The sequence below is a fragment of the Galleria mellonella genome, unplaced genomic scaffold (genome assembly GCF_026898425.1).
Source record: "Galleria mellonella isolate WM207_F2 unplaced genomic scaffold, CSIRO_AGI_GalMel_v1 utg65, whole genome shotgun sequence".
NCBI classification, from domain to species: Eukaryota; Metazoa; Arthropoda; class Insecta; order Lepidoptera; family Pyralidae; genus Galleria; species Galleria mellonella.
This window is the reverse complement of record NW_026442138.1, coordinates 11490595-11516961: the sequence shown is the minus strand read 5'-3', so window position 1 is coordinate 11516961 and position 26367 is coordinate 11490595. Positions and strand designations below refer to the sequence as shown.

At 34.6% G+C, this 26367-nt stretch overlaps 1 protein-coding gene across 1 annotated transcript in view; it reads right to left on the bottom strand.

Annotated features, from left to right (window-relative positions):
* The window catches only part of LOC113522421 (uncharacterized), a 115888-nt gene that overhangs the window by 75809 nt on the left and 13712 nt on the right, over positions 1 to 26367 (bottom strand). Inside the window, exons 3-4 of the mRNA XM_052900491.1 lie at positions 5427 to 5474; positions 3332 to 3405 (exon numbers count right to left, since the gene is read on the bottom strand). Of these exons, the coding sequence (XP_052756451.1) occupies positions 3332 to 3405; positions 5427 to 5474 (122 nt within the window). The remainder of the gene's footprint in view (positions 1 to 3331; positions 3406 to 5426; positions 5475 to 26367) is intronic.

The window sequence follows — 26367 nt, the reverse complement described above, 5'->3', positions numbered from 1 at the left end:
TGTTTTGCTATTTATTATTTAGACCGCCTCATATATTTTTTTCCTAAACATGTCACAAGTACAGAAGTCGTTTAGTCACAATTTAATTATATTTATAAATAATCTTTATTAAACTTTCACATTTTTATATACAACTTAGAATGGCAAACAAGCTGACGGCCCACCTGATGGAAAATGGTAACCGTCGCCTATAGACATGAGCTGTACCATGGACATAACAGAGTATACTGTTTCGCCTACGATACCCCCGTGTGTTGCCATTCCTGAGGACTCAGGTGTTATTCCTGTGTACCCTGTAAATTCACGCCATATCCCGTCCTTCAAACTGAAACACAGCCATAATAGAAGTATTTTTAGTAAAATTTACATTTTATTGAACCATTTACAAAAATTATAAATATAATAAATTTTAATGCGTAGGGATATAAAAGTCGACTTTATCGCCAAACAATCTCGTCCAGACAACCTTTGTTATTTATTTTATTTATTTATTTTGTCTTGCATGACACGACAATGACAATTGGCCGTGTGGTCCCGGCATAGGTCACCCCTTTCTTTCTCAGCAAGCATAAGCAGCAGCGTCCCTCTAAAATATCTCTAAAGCCTGACTGCGGCTGCGCCTGCCAAGCGTGGCAATTTCTGGCAAAACTCCCCAAAAAACTTAAGCTTATATGTTCAGCAGTAAATTGACTACGACAGACAAACAGATAGCCATGCAAGTAATCCCATAAGAATCCAGATTTTTCCTTTTGAGAAACGGAACTCTAAAAAGAAGCCGTTCCCTACTTTTGGAAGTCGCATAAAAATCGCTTGACGCTTCTAAATTAAGCCCAAGTGTTGCAATGGAAAGTTAAACAGCGTATAGCTATGTATATTATAGAAACGAAGGGTCGAATAGACCCGTGATCCGAGACGGTAAGAACTTTCTTAATCAACAAATCGAAACTAGTCATATGTTCGTAATAATGTTACGGGTTTATTGGGTGTGATATCGTGATATTGGTACGGATAGCCTTACCTAACAGAATCTAATTGAACGCACTGATATTGCAATATTTCTGTCCGGGGAATGGAGGTTTGGATTTATAAAAAATATCTTTAGATATTCTATTAAGATCATCTATTTACTTCTTTATACTTTATTGTACACATTATTAATATTTTAATGTAATAACTACCGGTTTAATTTACGTGTAATTAGATAAAAAAATTGCGACTAGTTTCGGAATCAATTCGTGATCCTTAGTTATGAGCGATTTTGACGCTAGCAGAAGCCTGACTCAAAAGCTGTCTTTCTTATCTGTGACGATGCCGCAAGCACTTATTTCAGCAGGCCGAGGCACGCAGTCAGATTCGTACTGGCATCACAGTCGCCCACGACTAAGAATCACGAATTGATTCCGAAACCAGTCGATCTTTTTCGATCTAATTATACATAAGTTAAAGGTAGTTATTATATTAAAACATTAATAATACATAAGACTATGATAGACGTAAACAAATGTACAAAGGCGAGGTTAACTCTAAAAGAGTTCTTTTTCACCAAACCCAAAATGGGGAAAAGCATCAATGTCAACGGGTAGAGCGGTGTACTAAAAGAACGTTATACGTTACTGCGTGTGCAGAATGCATGTTTTTAGAGCATATTTTGAAAATTTTATATTTTTATTTTGTTCTCAATATCTGACAATGTCATGATTCTGTGATTATATTTTTCTCAACCACTAGCAGCGACCGTCTTATTATTTCGTAAAATATGCAGTCCTTTTTCAAGAGCATATCTCTCGTTAAAACTGTGACAAAAAAAACTAGACAAACTTAGTTTTATACATGACCAATTATATTATATCATATTTAATATTTACATTAATTTATTCTTTAGTATAAAATATGTGTACAAGGTAGAGTCCGCCATAATATTAAAAGTATTCTCTCCCACGTTATCTTAGGGTATCATGGGCGAAACAGTATAGTGGGCCGTCAGATTGTTTGGCATTCTAAGTTGCATAAAAAAAAATCCTCTTATAACGTTTCATATATGCGAGTATAAGTACATACATATATTCACAATTAACTGATTCAATACTAATAGGAGAATGTGCACCTAGCATTATACAGTTTTATCTTACAGAATTGAATGGTGCGGATCGAAGCCGGAACTAAACTTGAATGGAAACCCTTCAGAACTATTTTAATTAGTTCCCTGTCGATTTAGTTGCTTTGTGCCAACGCACACAAAATCAATTTAAATCCCGTGTCGACTGTTACTGTGCAATATTAATAATATGTATTTACACATAGTGGTTGGCCAGTAGATGAAATTGTATCATAATTAATTTAAATTATAAGTTTTAACATTATTAAGGTTCTATCGTTAAAAACTATACTTCAATAATCACAGATTTGGCTAAAGCTACACAGTTAAATTGCCTATTTTTTCCAAACAAATTATATGCATTTAAGCGTGTGTGTGTTAAATACATGGTATGGTGGTGTATGTTGTAATGTTCTTTTTATTGATATAATGTATTTTTATGCATAATAAAAAAATATATTAGCATTCTTCCCTCCTTTTATATATATATATATATATATATATATATATATATATATATATATATATATATATATATATATATATATATATATATATATATATATATATATATATATATATAATATATATATATATAGTGTGCGAAATTTCATACTTCTCCGTCAGCGCAATTTTCGTAAAAAGAGGTACAAAGTTTTTCATTTACGTATTAACATATAGACGTATGTATTTATATTGTTAACTTTATGGCCTCGGCATAGACTCGGACACCCCTTCCTTTCCAATGGATGTCGTAAGAGACCAAGAGAGGGCCAGCAGTGTCCCTCTTAAAACATTAAAAGCAAACCTTAAGTAAAGCTTAACTGCAGTTGTCTACCCGCATGCCAAGCGTAGCCACTACTGGCAAAATCTTCCAATAGAGGGGAAAGGGATTGTTAGTCATGGAGACTAAGAATCCCATTGTTAACAATATACCCAACCAGGTCGACCTCCTCCCGGTTCCCCCTGGAAACTATCATGGTTAATTCCTGATGAATTCATCATGATAGGCTAACTGGCCTGTTTTCATTCTCATCGATCACCCTTCACTAGTGCTCTGCCAGCATATCCCGTTAAAAAAAACACCTATTAAAAAAATGAGAGTCTTCTCATTTAAATGTCGCTTAATAATTTGTATATTTTCCAGATGATGTCAGTTTCATTTATCAAGTGGTCGTAACCGCAGGAAATACTAGTTCCGCACTTAATACTATATAAAAAAAAAGTTGATCTCACCTTAAACCATGCCATTGTTGAGTCGTCGTACAATACCACCCATTCTTCTGACCAGGAGTTCCACAAGTATTTCCCTGAAAATGCAATCTTATTAATATTATAATCGTGAAAGTGTGTAAACGTGGATAAGATAGATCAATTGATGTTTGTTACTCTTTTAAGTAAAAACTACAGACAGATTTGAATGATATTTGGTACAGGGTTGATTATATCCTAAGGCATTGAATACTGTATATACTGTTTCATGAAGCGCGCGTAATAATCCTGGCATTGCTGGCGTCTATAGGCTACGATAACCGCTTACTATCAGGTAGGCTGTAAACTAGTTTTTTTTTCTTTTTTTTTTTATACAATTTAGAATGGCAAACAAGCTGACGGCCCACCTGATGGAAAGCGGTAACCGTCGCCTAAAGACATGAGCAGTAACATGGACATAACAGAGTATACTGTTTCACCCATGATACCCCCATGCGTTGCCATTCCTGAGGACTCAGATGTTATTCCTCTGTACCCTGTAAATTCACGCCATATCCCACCCTTCAAACCGAAACACAGCCATGTAAACACAACTGTTTCACGGTTGAAACACGAATGTGACAGAGGTACCGAAGCAATCGACTTTTATACAAAGTCTCTCTCTGGTGTGAACTTGTTTGCCACCTCACTGGTATAAAAAACAAAATATTTGTGATTGATTAAAAGTAAAGTAAACAGTAATAATTATTAAGCATTAATCTGATAAAAAAAATTAATTTGAATTGAGATTAAAAGTCGCATCTGGCAACACTGCGCGTAGAATATAGTGAACAAACCTTAAAAAAGAGTTGTTAATTCCCAATTCCATTACCCGTAAAGACAAACACGGCCTTTACGACGTTCATTCACTTTATACCGCAGTAAATTGCATAAATCTATTAAGCCCGAATGGTCACAACATTTTATTTGCCGCAAATATACGGCGCACTTTTCCAAATTACGGGAGAGTAACTAGAAGGAAGCGTTATTGTTTTAACTCTATGGTTTATATTTATGAATTTAGCTTTATAAGATACTACATAGTATTTTGAGTGTAATTTTGTCCCATGTATACAAATTCTACCAGAGGGAGACTTTGTACAAAAGTCGATTGCTTGGGTGCCTCTGTCCCATTCGTGTTTCAATCGTAAAGCAGTTGTGTTTGTATGACTGTGTTTCGCTTTAAAGGGTGGGATATGGCGTGAAATTACAGAGTATAGAGGAATAACACCTGAGTCCTCAGGAATGGTAACGCATGGGGGGTATCATGAGCGAAACAGTATACTCTGTTATATCCATGGTACTGCTCATGTCTATAGGAGACAGTTACCACTTTCCATCAGGTGGGCCGTCAGCTTGTTTGCCATTCTAAGTTGTATAAAAAAATCTTATTCTTCTTTGTATATAGACAATCTACCGTGACCTACAATACTACACATATTGGAGTGACGATTCTTAGTGTCAGCTTGCCTGCGAGTTACGGGCCAATGAAAGTGCGACGCTTTCAACAACAATCGATTTACGACCCTATCATTACGATTGTAAGGCATAAAATGGTGCATACGTAAAGATTCCGTTGAATTTCAGTTGGATTTTGTAACAAAAGTATAGGTTAAAGTTTAAATTCATTTACAAGAAACAAACTTTCTCATAACCCTTTTGCGACGTACAAATATGAGTGCTACAAGTTTAACTGTGTGTTTTAACTGTGTGTGTGTTTTAACTGTGTGTTTGTCCAAAAGGATGGGCCAATTTTTATTCTATCCTTTATTTAAATGTTGGTTTTTGTTATTTTTTATTTCTCTTTTTTTTCTATATTGTTTCTTTTTGATACAAATATTTGTTTATCACATACCATTCTTTTTCGCTTTACTTCATATATATTTCTCTATATAATTTTTCTTTAACAAAAAACAATTTTTCCCTTCTTAATTACCACCCTTTCATTTGCAGTTAAATTTAAATCATTTTCATATATTATTAATATTTGTAGTTCAGTTATCAAATTCATCATTACACTATGTTGGTCCTTCGCACCGGATTATAGAGTACATTTCAAAATTTATAAAGTTGTACTTACGTTTGTAGCGTAGCATGTAGCCACCCTTGATCTGTGTACCGCCATGTTCTGTAACAATAGAAATTATATTACATTATAGTAAATATAATAATGATCCTAAAAATGCGATTTTAATCGGAGACGCACCGAAAAATAACGAGATATTTCATAGATAACCTATAATGGCATGTTTTGTTGATACCCTATATTATAAAAATTGCGTACTTAGATATGAATTATCTTGCTAAAGAAGTTTTTTTTTTTGTTTTTGTTCTGCAAAAAACGGCAGCTTCAATTGTTACAAAATTAAAACGAATTATGACAATCGGACCCAAGTTAGCGACGTAATCAAGTAACGTAATCGGAAAAGATATAAATCGAATTGAAAACCAAATTTTTTGGAGGACGCTTAAAAATCAATTAAAATAACGAAGTCCACAGCATCTATACAAATCCACTTTTGTATGTTGTTGCTTAATAAATATGGTAAATATTGAAAAGAACACGCTTCAAACAGAACCGCCTTACAAACCGGTACAGATTCTAAGTAGGGGTTAAATGGGATTTAAGCTGGTTACAACACCATACGGAGAACCGTTTTTATCTGTAGTAAACAGGAAAATTCCAAACAAAAATGTGGAAACGTTTGGTGGAAACAGAAACAAGCGTGATCGGAATCATATAATATTAAGGCCTTTACTCACAGAGTTTTTTAAATCGATGCAATTGGGCGTATACATTAGATAATCTTCCCTTACCTTTATACTCCATTGTTTTTTATAATGAAAATAAAATGGTAAACGCACCTGCGATGTCGGTATATGCTGGCATGAATGATAATGGAATGGTAACCCCGCCTGCGCTAACGGTATACGCAGGCGGGGCACCAGTGAGGGATGATATGTGAGGATGAAAAGGCAGGTCAGTTAGCCCATCGTGATGAATACACTTGGAATTCAGCACGATGGTTTCAAGGGGGGACCACGGGGCGGTCGACCTGTTAGAGTATATTGTAAGCAATAGGACTGATAATATATAATAGTGCGCCACCTACCGTTTGTTTTTCTTACTTTTCTCAATATTCTCTTACCCAAAGGTTGTCTGGAAGAGATTGCTTAGCGATAAGGCCGCCTTTTGTATCATTTCTTATTACAATTAAATGTATTTATTATTTTATAAATAGTGCAATAAAGTGTAAATAAATAAAAATAAATAATCCGCATGACTAACAATCCCCTGGGTACCTCTGTCCCATTCGTGTTTCAACCGTGAAGCAGTTGTGTTTGCATGGCTGTATTTCGGTTTGAAGGGTGGGATATGGCGTGAATTTACTGGGTACGGAGGAATAACACCTGAGTCCTCAGGAATGGCAACGCATGGGGGGTATCATGGGCGAAACAGTATACTCTGTTATGTCCATGATACTGCTTATGTCTATAGGCGACGGTTACCACTTTCCATCAGGTAGGCCGTCAGCTTGTTTGCCATTCTATGTTGTATAAAAAATATCTACAGACTGACAATATCAAAATTTACAGTTGCAATCTTTTTTAACAGATAGAATTCTTTTTAATGCAATATTTTTATATTTACATTAAAAACATTTGGGTAATGTCAGAGTATACACTTACTAATTAACACTGTTTAAAACGTAGACAAGCATCAATCCGTCAGTGAACAATCCCATTAATAAATATCCAAATTGTAAAGGTTCCGAATTGGTACTCAGCTGCCGTCTCGAGCGTTAATCACCAGCAATCATCCATCATTGTTAGGGACATAATTGTGTTGAATATTGCTACTGTTATTCTCACTTCCTATTCGGTTAATGGAATTGGCGGTGTTTGTCGTGACGCCAGCCTGATAATGATTGACAGCGGTCTCAGCATTTCATTTAGATTGATCAATCGTATTAATTTTATTCTTGTCTACCGATTTATGTTTATTTCATGACCACAGACTACGTAACGCGGTGTGAGCTTCAGCCAGTGCTCAATCTGGGAAGCGATAGATTTTTTGTCTCGCACTTCTGCCAAGAGGTATTATATTATCTGTGCCAAGATAAATTATACGAAAATACACAATTATTGTCATCATCAACATTCCAGCCATTATCCGTCCACTGCTGGACATAAGCCTCCCCCATAGACTGCCATAAAGAACGCTTCTGAGCCACCTGCATTCACTGACTCCCTGCATCGCATTTTAGGTCGTCACTCCATCTAATGGGGGGTCGTCCTACACTGCGTTTACCCATACGTGGTCGCCAGGAAAGTACACAATAACGCCTATATATATATATATATATATATATATATATATATATATATATATATATATATATATATTGTTTCCGTTTTATGAACCGACTTTAAAAATATAAGTTTTGTTACAATATAATCTTACATTATCATCATCTTCATCATTATCTCGGACATTATCAGTCCATAGGCCTCTCTCATAACAAGGATTACGCCAGTAGTTGCCACGCTTGGCAGGCCGATTGACAACCGCGGTTAAGTTTTGGTGATGTTTTAAGAAGGACGCTGCTGTCCATCTCTCGACTATTAAATTTTAATCGCCTGTTACGATACCCACGAAAAAAAAGGAATAGGCCATTCTATACCGGGACCACACGGCATAGAATGGGCCACCCCATGGACCATAAAAATGTACTGGAACAATATAACTATTTAACTATCACATCAAAACATATTGAAATTAACAATTAAATTATGGAGCAGTATTGCCAGTTTATAAAACGGTAATTAGTGTTACTGGATGGAAAGGATTGTTAGGAATGCGGACTATCAGTTCCATCGCTAGCAATATACCCTATAAAGTCGACCTCCACGTGGTTCCCCCTGGAAAACCATCGTGTTGAATTCCATGTGTATTCATCACGATGGGCTAACTGACATGCCTTTTCATTCTCACTTATCATCCCTCAGTGGTTCCCCGCCAGTGTATACCGTCAGCGCAGGCGGGGTTAACATTCCATTATCATCCATTAAAAAAAAATTGTGCATATTACTTTTATGGGTCTGCCTTTCAGATTGAGTACCGGCTTACATTCAGTGTATATTCTGTACGTACGAATACTCTGTGCTCAAACTGACTTATCTAGAGATATTGGATTATGTACAATATTCAGCGAGACTAGAATTTCCGAATTTATTTCAACTTGAAATGCACAACGGTCAATAACCCCTGAACTCAGCTGTCACCCACAAGCCGTATCATAAACTCAAAAGGCATTTCATTATCCCGTTCTACGCCAATAGCTATAATTTTATCAAAATTGCAAGCCAGGTGTGAGCAGTGCCCGGAGACAGTCGATATTGGGTTTATGCTAATATACACGTATTGAGTGGAGCCACAGCCCAGTCAGGAGTACATCTCACTCCAAAAAAAAAATATATATATATATATATTGCTGTATGGTCCCGGCATGTCTAATAGTAGGTAGCTCTTAAAACATCTTTAAAAGCCTAACTGTGGTTGCCAACCCGTCTGCCAAGCGTGGCAACTAATAGTAAAACCCCCCTTATGGGAAGGCAGTGGACAGTTTACGTAATATTAACAAAATCTTGAATTACGTGCTAATCCTTAAAACTGTTATAACTCTGAATAAATAAGATTTGCTCCCGCTCGACTTTAATAGAAACTAACTCCGTTATTCAATAAACGGCATATCTGTCTAATCCCTCTGTTTACCCGTACCACGCGACTGTAACTAATTTGTATATAAATTCGGTACATTGGCCTCGATAAATCTATTTGAAAACATTGTATTTTCGTTTCACAATTGGTAAAATAATTCAACACTTATAAATAATGTCTCATGTTGAGCTCTGTTGTATTTTATTGAATCCAATGTTCATACGTACATATAAAATATAATATAATGATTGAAATTTTAGTATGCGTTATGTAATATTTTATTATTTATTATTTAATATATAGTTATAAAAAAAAAAGAATATATATAAATGTTATAGAAAATAGGTTATAGGCAGCAAAGTCGTAAAAAAATATTTTGAACAATATCTAAATCGTAGGTATATATTGGCGATTGATTTGTGTTTACAAATAAATAGTTTTTTTTTTTACAACACAGGGGGCAAACGAGCATGCCGCTCATCTGATGGTAAGTGACTACCGCCGCCCATGATCACCCACAACACCAAAGACATTGCAGGTGTGCTGCCGGCCTTTTAAAAAGGAATATGCTCTTTTCTTGAAGGTTATGTTGTCGTATCGGTTCGGAAATACTGCTGCTGGAAGTTGATTCGAAAGAGTGGTTGTGCGTGGGAGAAAGTGCCTTGAAAAACGCACGGTGGAGGACCGCCACTCGTCCAGATGGTTGGGATGAAATTTTAATTTATGACGGATTGTACGATGGTGAAAATCAGCAGCAGGTATCAATCCAAACAATTCTTCAGAGCACTCCCCATGATAAATTCGGTAGAAGATGAACAGAGATGCAACATCTCTACGCAGTTTCAGTGGGTCGAGCCGGACAGTAAGACGCCGATCGTCAACAATTCGAGCTGCCTGACTTTGAATGCGGTCTAACGGAAGAAGTTTGTATTTTGATTTAAGAACTAAAACTCTTTAAGTAGTGAACCGATTTTGATAAAGGTTCTATGGGACCAGACTGTAAGTGCATATATCCTTTTAGATAATAAAAGAATTTTCCAAATCAGTTTACAATATAACTGGTGGTGGTAACAGTTATATAGCTTATAACTCCACCAGTTACATTGTAAACCGATTTACAATATAAACAAACATAAAAACATACAACCGATTTGAGCCTCCTTCTTTTTGAAGTCGGTTGAATAGGTTTTCATAATTGAATAAGATTATCTCCCTATATCTATTTCTTACTCTAATATTTCATATTGCTTTATAGTAATTATTTAGTAATTTGAGATTATTAAAATCGATTTAAGAATATAAAAAAAAAATATAATATACATACTAAAGACACATACGAATTGAAAACATTCTCTATTTTAATTAGTTTAAAAATATATTTGAACTAGATTTTACGTGCGATTTAATTCGAGTAACTGAACTTGTATTTATTGTACTAAGAAATACTCTAATAATATCAATTATTAGAAATAATGCAAGTAAAGATAAATTTATCTCTAAAAAAACCTTATCCCAACACTATTTTCACTGACCACAATAAAAAGGGGGGAAGGGATTGTTAGTAATGGGGTTTAGTTTCCCCATTGCTAGCAATATACCCTGTTACGATGACCGCTTCGTGGACCCCTTGGAAAGCGTTAAGGCGATTAAAGGTAACAAACAAACTCACTTTCACATTCATATTAGTAAGAATTTTGACATACTCGTACAAACGTTGCCGGTCTCAGGTGTATGCCCTTTTGATGTGACCTCCTAACAATACAACACATAAACTCAATATATCTATCGCTTTTCTATTTATATCAGCCTATACATACCTTAAAGACCCGTTTCTCGTTAGCGGTAATGTACAAAATATTACATCAATGATATTTTTTGTGTTATGTACTAAACGTACGAGTGAAAGGAACAGGTGACGCTATAGAAAGAGACCGCCGGTGCTGGTATACTGCCGTGATAAAGGTGTCTCTCTTTATAATGGATTTTCGATATCAAAATTGGTTTCCTACGGAGCATTTCGTAGTAATCACTGTTTTTGAGCGTGTTCGTTGAAGACACCTACGTTTATTGGACTTAAAATTGTATGGTTAGTGGTTAGTGGATACGGAAATACAAATTAGTATCTAGATACTGGAGTAGCTCGTTCGGAGTCACGTTTTAGTATGTTGTGGTGTTATAAATCTTCAAATTTACTCGCGGAACGTGTTCCGGGTTTATCGTTTTGCCGGCAACTTTTTCAAATATTTAACGCTTATAAAAGCACGACTCGTATACAATGTCGTATTTACAAAGGCAAGCATGAAATTGAAAAATTATCACGTTTTTAAAAAAGTACTCTGCTTTTGAAGTTGACCATTTATCCCAAAAGAAATAGATGTAGTATGGTAGGTAGAGTTTCTTTTTTTTTGTCGTTTGGCTCGACGTAAGTTTCTTTCAGAAAAATGTTGTCAAAGTCACAGATAGGGCATTATTTTAAAATGTTACTAATGATTTATTTTTCACTCTCGACACTGCAAATTCAGATCTTCTACTTTTTGAAGTCGATTCACAATTTCTAAAAGTAAATTAACTATTAACATATATCAGTCGATAACATAAAATGAGACGTTCCATATACCAATAATTGTATTTATTATATTCGAGTATTAGAAATTCAAATAGACGAATTCAAAATTGCGTAAACACCGTAGTAAAATCTGAATATTGCCCTCACAGGCGTACCGCCATTTTTATCGGCGGTCCCTAAAAGTCGCTTCTTTCGGGGAATTACATTTCCATCACAAAGACTCTGTAAAGGAGCAATCGCAAACTTGGCCGGGCGTTATCTTCGCGGCGCACAAGTTCCGTCGTCGTGCTGGCTGGAACTTTTGTTTACACTTTATGGTTTCTCGAAAGATTAGTGTCGCCCCACAACTCGAGAGATGAATGGGCAAACGTGATTTTGACGTTTCAGTGGATAACGCACAAAACCCCGTCCGTGACCTCAGCTGTTCTCCAGTTGTTTTACATAATGAGCGAGTATTCCGACATAACTACCTATTCCGCTTTATGTATACAGCGCCCTCGAGAAGTCCTCACAAGTGATTTAATACAGTTAAATCAGCATTAAATATAATTTAAAATTAAATTTTAAATCAAAATAATTGATTGCGAATATCAAAATATTTAAATTAACTGAATAAATTTAAATAACAAATAGCATTATCGATGTCAAAATTATTGGACGTAGTAATTTTTTAATTTAACACAAATGTTTACAGCTAATTTTAAATTCTATTGAAATTTTAATTATACAAAATTATTTATAATTATTGAAATAAATTTAATTAATTATAATTGCCGTTATTTATATTTAATTACTATATTTATTTAAGTAATTATAACAATATTTTAAAGTGCATTCAGGAAATATATAAAAAAAATAACAAAAATATTTTCAAGCAACGTTTGTTTAGTAAAAAAAATTTGGTTTATTGGTATACAACTTTGTTAAAAGAACGCTAATTATTTTAAATTCAAAACACACACGGTATCTATTTATGTAATAAAATATATTATATTTATAGAATTTAAAATAAAAAACAAAAGCATGTTTACACTATAACTACAGAACCCTCGACGTGGGCGTTCTACTCGCATTTGACTACTTATTTTGCCTACCATATCAACAAGATATAGGTATAATTCTTATATCCACGTATACATTTAGAATGATACACTTTTCTCTCTTTTTATAACGAGTACTAAAAAATGATAGGACTATTTTCGATTTTCATATATGAATAATGAATATATATATATATATATATATATATATATATATATATATATATATATATATATATATATATATTATTTTTTTTATACAACTTAGTAACAATAATGGCAAACAAGCTGACGGCCCTCCTGATGGAAAGTGGTAACCGTCGCCTATAGACATGAGAAGTACCATGGACATAACAGAGTATACTGTTTCGCCCATGATACCCCCCCATGCGCTGCCATTCCTGAGGACTCAGGTGTTATTCCTCTATACCCCGTAATTTCACGCCATATCCCTTTAAAGCGAAACACAGCCATGCAAACACAACTGCTTCACAGTTAAAACATGAATGGGACAGAGGTACCCAAGCAATCGACTTTTGTACAAAGTCTCCCTCTGGTAAAAATAATAAATATAATTTGACCCATTTATGCCCAATATTATCCCATCATTACCCTCCAAATAGATACTTGAATATAAAATCAATTTCATTCCAAATCTGGAATTCCGTACAGCCGTTTGGTAGCCTGGAAAAATATTTACGAATCCACCTAAAACAACAGCCTTTATCCTTCGCCGAATTACTACAATTGCTCAATGGACGTTATACATTGCCCTTTGATGTGAATGGCGTTGTATAAATATAGGAGTTGGGGGAGTAATGGACTCTCTGTGAGCAGAAAGCGTAATTACCGTTGACATTGTGAGGTAGGTGAGACGTTTTATATCGATCGAGCTTAGTTTTATGAATGGCCGCGTTCCCCGCCCGTTACCCTCTGGCACCCAGCTCCCCGACCCTCCTTAGACACACATAGGTGCCAGGGTAAGTTCCCAATTTACTCAGCTGATTTGTGACGCGGTCATTAGCTAAGTGATTAACTTAAGTGCGAGGTGAGATATATATATATATACGACGAGTACATGCGAAACTACAATAATTAGTCCTCTACGACGCCACTAATATATTATATTCGAATGAAAATAGGATCGTTGGTAAAGGAAACGTCAGTTTTCATTAAAAAACCTTACTGAATAATAAATACAGTTGTATTAGTTTAAGTAGATGAATTCGTTATAGGAATAGGTCTGAAACGATTAGATATTCATTCATGTTCTAAATTCAAATCGTACTTATATGTACTTACATTCAGTGTAACATACACATCGGCAGCCATATGTAGTAATTTATCTAGAATGGCAGCAATGAAATGTGCTATTTTACTGTTTATTTTCTAAATAAATTAAATCACAAAATTCACAAATGTAAAAACAATAATAGTATGGAATATTTTTAGTTCTCGATCTTGAAAGATCTTCAAGATTAAGATCACTTTCTTGCAAATTGCGCTCAGTAATAAAAATGCATTCAAACATATTTTACAAGTTTGGGTTCACAGGACACACTTATAACATATTAAATGCAAAAACTAGTATAATGTACAATACAGCTATAAAAGAATTCAATGTATACTTGATTCAAAGATAGATATTTTTTCAGAATTAGAATATTAGAAAAAATATATTTTACGTCCATAAAATAATTCAGTAACAACAAAAGAGTTAAGTAGTTAAACTAGCTCTATTTGCACATATCTAAACCAGTTCATTGTTGTGATGTAAATTTAGAATGGCGTAAAGCACTTTAGCAATGTACCAGAAGTCATAAAAAAGATCAATAGAGCTATAAAATAAAGCCGCCAATTCACTGAGAGACAGATATCGTACGATACGTAGAAAATCATGGGACGTAATGCGATGTCAGACAATTTTACTATGGGGAATTTTTTGTTGATATTTCTGTAGTCAATTCTATCATGATGTCTGATAACGTAACGATATTGACTGATACATATCATATTGTATAGAAAAGGAGAGAAGAATTTTATCTTAACATCATTGCTTAGTTAGTTATGGCTGTATCTGCATACAAATATCAAAACAGTGAGTTCATTTTGATATTTGCTTCACTTTAATTACATTTAAGACACAGTGATGCCTTATGACGATGTTACTGTATCTTTTGTTGTGTATTTGCTTGCTCTCCGATAAGAAATAATTCATTAAAATTGTTTTATTCATTGTCGAATCAAAATACAAGTGAAGTGAAGACAAGAGCTGCCATAAATATAAGCGTTAAAAATTGTAAAAGTCGAAATCGTTTACGAACGTTCACACGTCATACACACATATCATTTTCGAAACAAATTACAATTCATGACATCTTTTTTTTATACAATTTAGAATGGCAAACAAGCTGACGGCCCACCTGATGGAAAGTGGTAACCGTCGCCTATAGACATGAGCAGTACCGTGGACATAACTGTTTCGCCCATGATACCCCCATGATATGAATGATGTCATGAATTGTAATTTGTTTGGGATAATGGGATAAGCATAGCTTCGACAATCACCAAATGGAAACCCAGTCCAAACCTCCGGTTTTATTAATTTCGTGACCGTATCATCTACAAATTATTGTCTCTTATTCTCTGCATTGGAAAACCTTTTAGGGGTAGACCTTTCAGTGGCGTCGAAGAACTAATTTTCGAAACGGATAGTCACGTCACCGAACTTTTTTTGCGACGATAGCTGCCTTAAAATCTTATGACAGGCATGGTGTCCAAATTTAATAGTAAATATTTTACTAAACAAGGTATTATCTTGCTGAAGTCATAACATTTTAAATCATAATAATTTTCTAATTCATCTTAGATCCTATTAGTAAACTGTAATATTATCTGTGGCTATACATATGACAGAACACGTAGAAGAATACAAAGGTTCCTGTACAAATGGTAAAAGACGCAGAAGGAAACAAAGTCTCTCGTCAACTCAAATAAACAGTTGAAATGAAAATTGGAAAGGTAATTTAAAATTGTTATACTTTAGGGACAAAGTATTTAACAATGCCGTATATTTCATTCGAGGAAATTATTGGCAAATAATAAATACATTAAAATAATAAAAATGAAAAAGAAAAATGTCTTTGTCGGCAACAAATTCGAAGAAGTACAAATAATAATTGACGGTGATTTAAATATTCTCTCATTAAGAATAATACTTGCAAATTTAATTAAACCATAATTAATATCTTTGTGTTCCTCCAATGTACTCTTTAACAAGACTTCTCTGAAGTCTTTCTTCAGGATACAAATAACATTATATATATATATATTTATTTTTATAATTGAACTGTCAAACTTTAAAATCATTCAACTAAATTTCTATTCTAGGTAGTATATTCATTTATTTTAACATCCACTGTATAAGTAGGTAGATATTATATTTATTTATAGTATATGTATTTATGTAATATTTTATTATGTATCTTAATATTTTATTTAACTGTATATTTGTTTATGTATACTAAATATTAATAGTTGTAGCACTTCAGCTGCCCGCTAGCAACATGTTTTCTAACTGCATTGGGTTGACTGGAAGAGATCTCTGTCAGAGATAAGTCCACCCTTGCTCACAATATTTATAAATGCATTAACATTGTAATTTACAAGTGCAATAAAGAATATATATATATATATATATATATAATAGAAAAATTCTGTTGTTTTTTAATGGTACAATATGGGTTTTTTTTTTAATGCGTGACAATTAAATGGTGACCCCATCTTCGCAACCGGTATACACTAGCAAGGCACCAGTGAGGTTTTTTTTGTAACATGGCTAAACATACAAAATACAAAGTAAACATGGCTTCAGTATTGAACATTAAATACAAAATTTAAATTATAATAGTGTAATTTTTGTATGAAAATAGGTAAACTTCTGTAAGAATATATTTAAAAAAAAAGACATTAAGAGTAAATAAAACTAGCATTCCATTATCAACGCCACATATATGACAACTATAGTTACTTTTTTTTTGATAAGTGAAAATGGTATGGTAACCCCGCCTGCGCTAACGGTATACGCTTGCGGAGCACCAGTGAATGGTGATAGATGAGAATGAAAACAGGCTAGTTAGCCCATCATGATGAATTCATCAGGAATTAACCATGATAGTTTCCAGGGGAACCGCGAGGAGATCGACCTGGTATATATATATATATATATATATATATATATATATATATATATATATATATATATATATATATATATATATATATATATACCCATATTACTAGCGATGGAGCGATGGAATTCTCAGTCTGTATTACTAACAATCCCTTTCCCCTCCAAAACACCAGTGAGGTTAGAGGAACTCATCGTAATAAATGCACTTGTAATTGAGCATGATGGTTTCCTGGGAGAACCTGACTGTATTGCTATTAATGGGGCTATTAATCCTTATTACTAACTATCCCTTCTCCCCCTTAATGGAGATGTTAGTCTCCAATACTCAGTCAAATCTATCTCCATAGGATACTATCTGAAAACCATCTTGGTTAATTCTTAGTGGATTCATCACTATAGACCAAACACTGTCTTTATCGTTTCATCAACCTTTAAGAAAAAAGCACATTTCTTTTTAAAAAACCGACAGCACACCTGTAATTTCTCTGGTGTCACGGGTGCTCATGGGCAGCGATATTCACTTACCATCATTAAATAAAAAAAAGAGGTTTCTTCAGGGTCGGCAACGCGCACTTCATAGGTACCCCTGGTATTGCAGGCGTACATAGGCTACAGTAACCGCTTACCATAAAGTGGGCCGTATATTTGTTTGCCAAATCAGTGGTATAAAAAAAAAATGAGTCGTATGCTCGATTGCCTCCTATCTTATAAAAAAAAAATAGCAATAGTAAATAGCTGTTGTTAAGAACTTCCATCTCCTCTTTATAGCCCAAGTACCAACAAGTTTTAGGCATCCATTTATAGTCTATGAAAAACGCGTACATATAATTATTATAAGCATAAGTAAGTCTAGTTTTTTATAGGTGTACTTGGCCTAGATATGCGTAAGTGTGGGAGACAATAGTAAACAAAATAAGCATATGAAAAATTGTCCTTATAGCTGTATATAATTAGGACTGGCTTACTTTACTGGTACAGTTACCTGGTAAACTATAGTATAGAGTACCTATTAACATAAGAAAAGTTCTTATTGGAGGTCTATTTATTGTTATGTTAGGACAATTACTTCATGTGAGTTATATCTAGAAACATTTTTACATGTACATACTAAAGAGAGATTTTGTACAAAAGTTATCTCCTTGGGTGCTTCTGTCCCATTCGTGTTTGTGCTGTGAAACAGTTGTGTTTGCATGGCTGTATTTCGGTTTGAAGGGTGGGATATGGCAATGAAATCACAGGTACATAAGTATAACACCTTAGTCCTTTGAAAGTGTGACACAGTAAATTCTGTATGTGTGTATATATATGTTTTATGTATATATGTAAGTGGGTATATATTTTTATATATGTTTAAGTATGCATGTATAATTAATAGAAAGTAGAAATATATATTTACATTATTGAATATATTACATTTCTATATGTATTTAAAATAACAAAATTTTCATCGTGCCTTCGTTAAAACTGTTTAACAGAGTTGTTTACTGTAGTTGCCAACCCACCTTTAAAACGTAGCAACTATTGGCAAAACCTCCTGATATAGGGCAGCCTATGTATTGCAATAGCCGATGTGACGATGAAGATGATTCTTATTTTTAATCTAATTTTACACTCATAATTTTATCCAATATTTTTTTAAAAAAACTATATCCTAGATTCCACAGTGTTCTTTAATAAAATGGCCGGGCGTATTAGAGTGCAAGACTGCCAGTATCCGTCGACATGTTTTTAAATATTAACTTTTTAATTTAGAAGTAAAGTGCTAAAAAACAACGGGAGTGCCCGTCCGACCGACTTAGTAATGAAAGTTTAAGGATTCCATATGTCTTTTCGAATCCTTGCTCACATGACCGACTGGGATTTTTTTTTCTATATTACGAAAGTAGCAAACAAGCATACACCGTCTGTCTGATGGTAAACGGTCACTGTAGCCTATGGACACCTGTAACACTAGGGGTGTCTTGTGCACGGTCTGAAGACACCTTAATTGTTTAAATTAACCTTTTTTAAGAAAACCATTCTGTAGTCTCTATATATTGTATTATCCAAAGGTTGACTGGAAGAGATCACTCTTAGGGATAAGACCGCCAATTGTTTCCTTAGTGTAATAATTTCTTGTAATTATTTGTATTTATAGTAAGTTTACACAATTACCTTATATCTTAACTTAAAACATGGTATACTTTATATACCTACCAAGGGTATACTTTATATGGTTATATTTAAGTTGGTTAAGGGTATACTTATGGTTAAGGGTATACTTTATATGGTTATACTTTTTATGGTATACTTTATATACCTACTTAACTGGACATATGTCAATAAGGCATATACTACACAAGATGGGTCTATCTTCTGACACACTGTGCAGACTGCGCGGGGAGAAATCGGAATCCATGGAACACTTGATGTGCAACTGCGATTCGTTGGCAAGTATGCGTATGAGTCTACTGGGAACGGCTTATCCACAGCCAACTACAGATATCTTAAACCGCGGGATATCGTTAGGGTAACACATAGGATCTATGAAAGGATGGTATAAGGCAGGGGGAAGCACAAAAGATCCGTATGGGTCTAAGCTGACCCCATATGTGAAAATAAGATAAGATAAGGGTACATCTAATCTAATTATATAGGGAGGAAAGAATTGTTAGTAATGCGGACTACAAGTCCTATTGCTAACAATATACCTTAACAAGTCGACCTGAATTCTATGTGTATTTACTCGATGGGCTAACTGATCTACCTACTCTTTCATTCTCACCTATCATTCTTCACTGGTGCTCCGCCAGCGTATACCGTTAGTGCAGGCGCAAATACCATTTCCTTGTCACCCATTAAAAAAAAAATATTTATACGTAATACTCATAGACTGAATAGCTTTTTTTTTATATACAACATAGAATGGCAAACAAGCTGACGGCCCACCTGATGGAAAGTGGTAACCGTCGCCTATAGACATGAGCAGTACCATGGACATAACAGAGTATACTGTTTCGCCTATGATACCCCCCATGCGTTGTCACTCCTGAGGACTCAGGTATTATTCCTCTGTACCCAGTAAATTCACGCCATATTCACCCTTCAAACCAAAACACAGCCATGCAAACACAACTGCTTCACGGTTGAAACATGAATGGGACAGAGGTACCCAAGCCTCCCTCTGGTGAACGATTATTATTGCTTATTACCTATGGTGACATGTTTATGAAGTAAAATCATGATTATGAAGAAATTTATATACCTATTTATTTACTATATACTAAAATTACATGTATAAACGAATAAATATACATAAATTATAAATAATAGTATAATAATAATAACTTTATTGTAGCTAAAAGTCGGGTACACAATTTATTATACAGTGATTACTACACTAGGCTCGCAGGCCTGTATCGTAGTAGTCAGTGAGTGGCTAATTAAGTTTTTTTTTTAATGGGTGAAAATGGATTGGTAACCCCGCCTACGCTATTGGTATACACCGACGAGGCACCAGTGGAAGATGATAGGTGAGAATGAATGCAGATTAGTTGGCCCACCATGATGAATTCGACAAGAATTAAACATGATGGGAGAGGGTATATTGCCAGTAATGGGGCTATTAGACCCCATTACTAACAATCCCTTTCCCCCCTGGCTAATTAAGTTAGTTCATATTTATTGTCATTTACAGTCCGGTTCTTGTACAATTTTATCATTTAGGTACTCGAAAATTAAAATACATTTAAAATGAAATAAAAAAAAATACATAACAAAACAAGAAAAAAAAAGAGAAATATACTTACACTTATATAAAATATACTAAAATATATATACGAAAATGAGAATAATACTTACTGCTTGAATAAAGTATAAAAATATGAATGAATTTTTTTCTGAAAGACGGTTTAGTTGGTAGTCTCTTAAGCGCGTATTGTATACAAATAAACTTATTACAATACATTCAACATCCGACTGAATGTCAGCATGTTGATTTTATAACAATTCGTTTACAGAGATGACGGCGTGAAACATCACTAAGGACCTAATTAATCAAAACTTCGTCAGAACCGTTCCCGAGCCAGTAAATATCGCAAAAAAAAAGTTAATTTCTCTTTACTCTCTGCCTGCCTACATCCGTCGCATTTAATACTGAATTATATATGAAAAAAGGCCCTTGTCGGGCCCGTAAGTGGCGCCATCTACTTTTAACTATTTAGCGAAAACCCATTATCGGGCGGTTCGGTTGGCCTGTCAAACTTCGCCATCAAGTGAACCGTGAATTCTTGTTAAGTAATGCGTTAAGTACGGGAAACAAAAAGCTCTCAGTCACTGTAAAGTACAAAATGAAGTTTGGCGACGGAGTTTTTTTTTTTTGCCTTGACCCTTGAAACTGGGGCACAAACATTGTTGGCGTCGTTTCACTTATGATGCCGTACCGAATTTTCTTTTCCCCACTAACTAACAAACTTAATTAAACTCGAATACAATATTATTATATAAACAAGAACCTGATTGCATCGTTATCTCAGCCATTATCCGTCCACAGCTGAACATAGGCTTCCCCCATAGATTGCCATAAGGAACGATGCTGAACCACCTGCACCCACCAACTCCCTGCAATGCATTTGAGGTCGTCACTCCATCTAGTGGGGGTCGTCCTACATTGGTTATCCTTAAGAACTTTTCTTCTCTATCGGTTGTCGTTTCTTCGAACTATGTGGCCAGTCCATTGCCACTTGAGTTTACCTATCGTTTACCTGATTGCATACATAAGTACAATCATTATAAAGATATTACAGTAATAAAGCAGAAGGAGACTTTATACAAAAGTCGCTTGCTTGGGTACCTCTGTCCCATTCGTGTTTCTGCCGTGAAGCAGTTGTGTTTGCATGGCTGTGTTTCGGTTTGAAAAGTGGGATATGGCGTGAATTTACAGGGTTCAGAGGAATAACACCTGAGTCCTCAGGAATGACAACGCATGGGGGGTATCATGGGCGAAACAGTATACTTTGTTATGTCCATGGCACTGTTCATGTCTATAGGCGATGGTTACCACTTGCCATAAAGTGGGCCGTCAGCTTGTTTGCCATTCTAAGTTGTATAAAAAAAAAGAGGGACCAAAAACCTGGAATCATATTACATTTTCAGAGCGAGCTTCCTCCCGCGAATGCTGAGGTTATAGAATGATCTTCCTGCCGAGGTTTCCCTAGAAACTACAACGTGGGGTTCTTCAAAAAGAGCATAATAAGGTTTTTTAAGGATTGATAAAGCTTTTTAAGCAAAATTAGTTCTTCCGTAGTACCGTAGACTATGGACGCCTGTAACACCTGTAGTGTTACAGGCGTCCATAGGCTACGGTAACATCATTTACCATCAGACGAGCAGTATGCTTGTTTACCATGATAGTAATATAAAAGAAAATTAAAAGATTTTTGCCTTCATTTTCGATCTCTAATATATTCGATGAAATTTAAGACAAACAGTCCCGCAAAAAAATTCATTTAATTACGGTAAACACATGTAGAGGTATGTCGTGAAAACATTATATTTTCAATGTTTGAATTTATAAAAAAAATATATGGGACAATTCCGGATTAGATTCTGTTAATCGCAAAAAGGATTATCGAAATCGATACAGATTTGTTGAAGATATCGCGTAGCAAACACAATAAAATATAGACAAATTGAGGTCCTTCTTGGGAAGTCCCTTAGAAATACAAACCGATACACCTACTTACAAATAGGATTACACAATTATATTTTCGTCATATATTCTTCCTGTTAAGTTGAGGTTTTTATATATAAAAAGTATAATTTTTAACCGACTTCGAAAAGAAGGAGGTTCTGAATTCAACCATCCATCAACCATCTGGACGAGTGGCAGTCTTCCACCGTGCGTTTTTTAAGGCACTTTGTGGTAACCACTTTTCATAAGATGGACCTTCAGCCTTTTAAGATTCTAATTTTCATACGAAGCAAAAGTGATTAACAATATTTCATTGTTCGATTACAATATTTGAAAATATATAAACTCAACAGTACAAGTACGAGGTTTGTCCGGAAAGTACGTATAAAAGTTTTTTAAAAATTTTATTTTACAATTATTCAGGTAAATCAATTTTATCCCCTTCAAAGTACTCCCCCTGTGACATAATGCACTTGTGCCAACGCCGTTTCCACTGTGAGAAGGCTCCTTGAAAGTCCTCTGGTTGTAGGTTTCTCAGCTGCCCCGTCGTAGCTTTTTTTATCTCATTTATGTCCCCCAAATGCCGCCCCCGAAGTACCAATTTGGTTTTTGGGAACAAGAAGAAGTCACACGGGGCCAAATCCGGCGAATAGGGGGGTGTTCGGTCACCGTAATGGAATTTTTACTCAAAAACTCACGGACAACAAGAGAGGTGTGGGCAGGGGCATTGTCGTGGTGAAGAATCCAACGCCCCTCTCGCGCCAATTCTGGACGAACTCGTGCCACACGAGCTTTGAGGCGTCTGAGCACATCGACGTAGAATTTTCCATCAACTGTCTGGCCTGGAGGGACGAATTCTTGATGGACAATCCCCCGAACATCGAACTCTTTCTCGGCCCTCTCTGAATCTTTTTAGCCACTTGTGGACGGTTGGTTCCTTCACAGCATCATCCCCATAAACTGTTCTGAGATCGGCAAAAATTTCACGGCCATTCTTGCCGAGTTTCGAGAGAAACTTGATTACGACGCGCTGCTCTTCAACGGAAGCGGGCTCCATGCCGACGGGGTTTCGTTAAGAGGTAACTTCACAGATGGCGTGACAAGCCAGTTCGCACCGCACGGCGGTCAGACCAGAACTGAAGCATTGTTAGGGACATAAGGAAGGGGTCCTGCGCTTACCTGGCCTCCCCACTCCTCTTTCTCGCATTCCAGAACACTTTTATACGAACTTTCCGGACAGACCTCGTACAGCATTAGGCAACATAAATATGTTGATATCGCAAATGGCTTTTTTATACGCAACTACAATAAAATATTCAATAATGGCCGACTCTGTTCTTAATTGGGGACAGCGGAGATAAGTAATACGACGTCCAAGGAGAACACCATCAAAAGATGTATCCTTACTTGACAATAAAGGGAAGATAATTAATAAAATGTCGCTGCGACATGTTTGCGAGCGCTAAATAATTATGGATATGATCTGTATTTTAATTTTGATATATACAATAAATGTACATAATCTAATATATAAATTTCTCGTGCCGCGGTGTTTGTTACCAAACTCCACCGAAACGGGTTTACCGATTTTCATGAAATTTTGTGTGCATATCGGATAGGTCTGAGAATCGGCTAACATCTATTTTTTAAATTCATCAATGATAAGGGTGACCAACCCCTAAATATTTATTTTAATTTTTATGACAATTTTTTTTATTTTTATTTTAATATGATTTAACATTGAAAAATACATACAAAATCAAATTTTCACGCTTTTCAGATCAATCCCTGTTTTTAATCGCGATTTTTATATGTCGCAATAGGGTTGAAAGATGGCAATCGAATATAATAATTGTAGTACGAAAAAATTACATGTATAGTTCTCGAAATAATGTAGGTATATGGTAAAACAACATTTGCTAGAGTCAGCTAGTATACATATGTATATATGTTTATTTTATTTATTTATTAAAGTCTTATTATTGAAAGAGAGACTTTTTCAGGCAGAAAGGTCTGTGATTTTACGACCTATTCTATGATATTTTATGCTCGCCCTCTTTATGTTGTCTGAGCTTTAGGCTTCGAGGTATGCCACAATAAGGTTCTGGTCCTATTTCGACATTCTTTGCCCTTTCCTTTGCTAATTGGTCAGCTATTTTAGTTCCATGAATATTTGAGTGGATTGGAATCCAGCTCAAGATAATGTTATTTCTGCTGCCCAAGTCGTTTAACAACATTATGCAATTGTTTATAAGTATTAAACCATACGAGTATATACTCGTATATGTCAAATTAAAGTTTCCAATAATTCTTCAGTCATGGAAAACATTGATAACAAACTAAATTAATCCTAGATAATCCTAATAATTTCTATTCATTATAAATAATTTTTATTCAAGTAAACTTAATTATATTCTTTCTTTCCAGTGGATGTAGTAAGAGGCAAATAAGGTCAGCTGCGATCCTTTTAAAACATCACCAAAACCTGTTGTCAACCCACCTGCTAAGCATGGCAACTAATGGCAAACCCCCCTTATGGGGAAGCCAATGTTTAGCAGTGGACAAATAATGGCCGATATGATGATGATGATGGAACTTAAATATTAATATTTTTTTAATTAACTTTTATGATTATACTGTCTATATTCTATTAAAATTAAAATAAAACAATCACTCGAGTATGTACATCGTATCAGTTGCTAAAAGAATTATAAAAATCGGGTCACAATTGATAATGTAATTGCGTTGTAAAAAAAATTAAATAAATTAAAAACCTCCTTTAAGGACGAAAAAAGCTCCTTTTGAAAAGTTCATTGAAAATTAAAAAATAATCGTAGCACGGACATATGAATGAAAATGCTAAAATGGGCAGCTGTGAATGTTAAATTTATGTTAGACTACTAGTCGGTTATTCCTTGGATGCCTTCGGGGCAGTTCAGGGTAGTAGGGGCTCACCCACCCCACCCAAGTATTATACCCGTATCCACGAGGATTTCCCCACGGAAAAAAGTTACGAATCGCTTGGAAGTTTGCTTAATCGATTTCAAAAAATCTTCTTTCATTTGAAAAACTGCTCTATTGTATACTATTAAGATTAAAAATTGTATATGAATATTTTACGAATTGCAAATGTAAATATAAATAAAACATTATAAAATATAATATACTTCTAAGTTTCTAAGTCGGCTTCATTATTATTCCAAGTTATGATTTAATGATGAATTTAATGATAAACAAATATAAAAAAATAAATAAATAAAATAAAGGTTTTAACTAGAAAATTTAAAAAATTACATTTAGAAGATTAATTCAATTTTTAATTGAAGAATAATAAGTATATATTTTCAAAAAAAAAATCCAAATCAGTTCAAAACTGATGGAGTTATGAGGTAACAAAAATAAAAAAATAACAGAATTGAAGACTATTAATCTAGATTTCATTTAGCTGAATCACGCTATATGATGTCAAATTATGTATATATTAAACGGTCATCTATTCGATAAAAACCGCTCAGGTACGAATTGAACTCACACAATGAGGATTCCGTACACAAAAATATAATTTAAAGAAAAAATTACTTTCATTGCATTTTTCTTACTAAAAGTACACTCAATAGTTATTATTATTGATACTATTGATACAATTTCTTATTTTAAATCATGGTTTAAAACATAATCATGGTTTAAAACTGAACCGCACAAGTATGTTTGTTTTTGGAAGTCTTTTTTTTATAATTTTTCAAAACCGGTGCTAGTTAGAAACGTTGTTTTATTTTTCCTGTTATATTCACATATATATTTATAAATTGTGATTATTTTGGATATTTCGT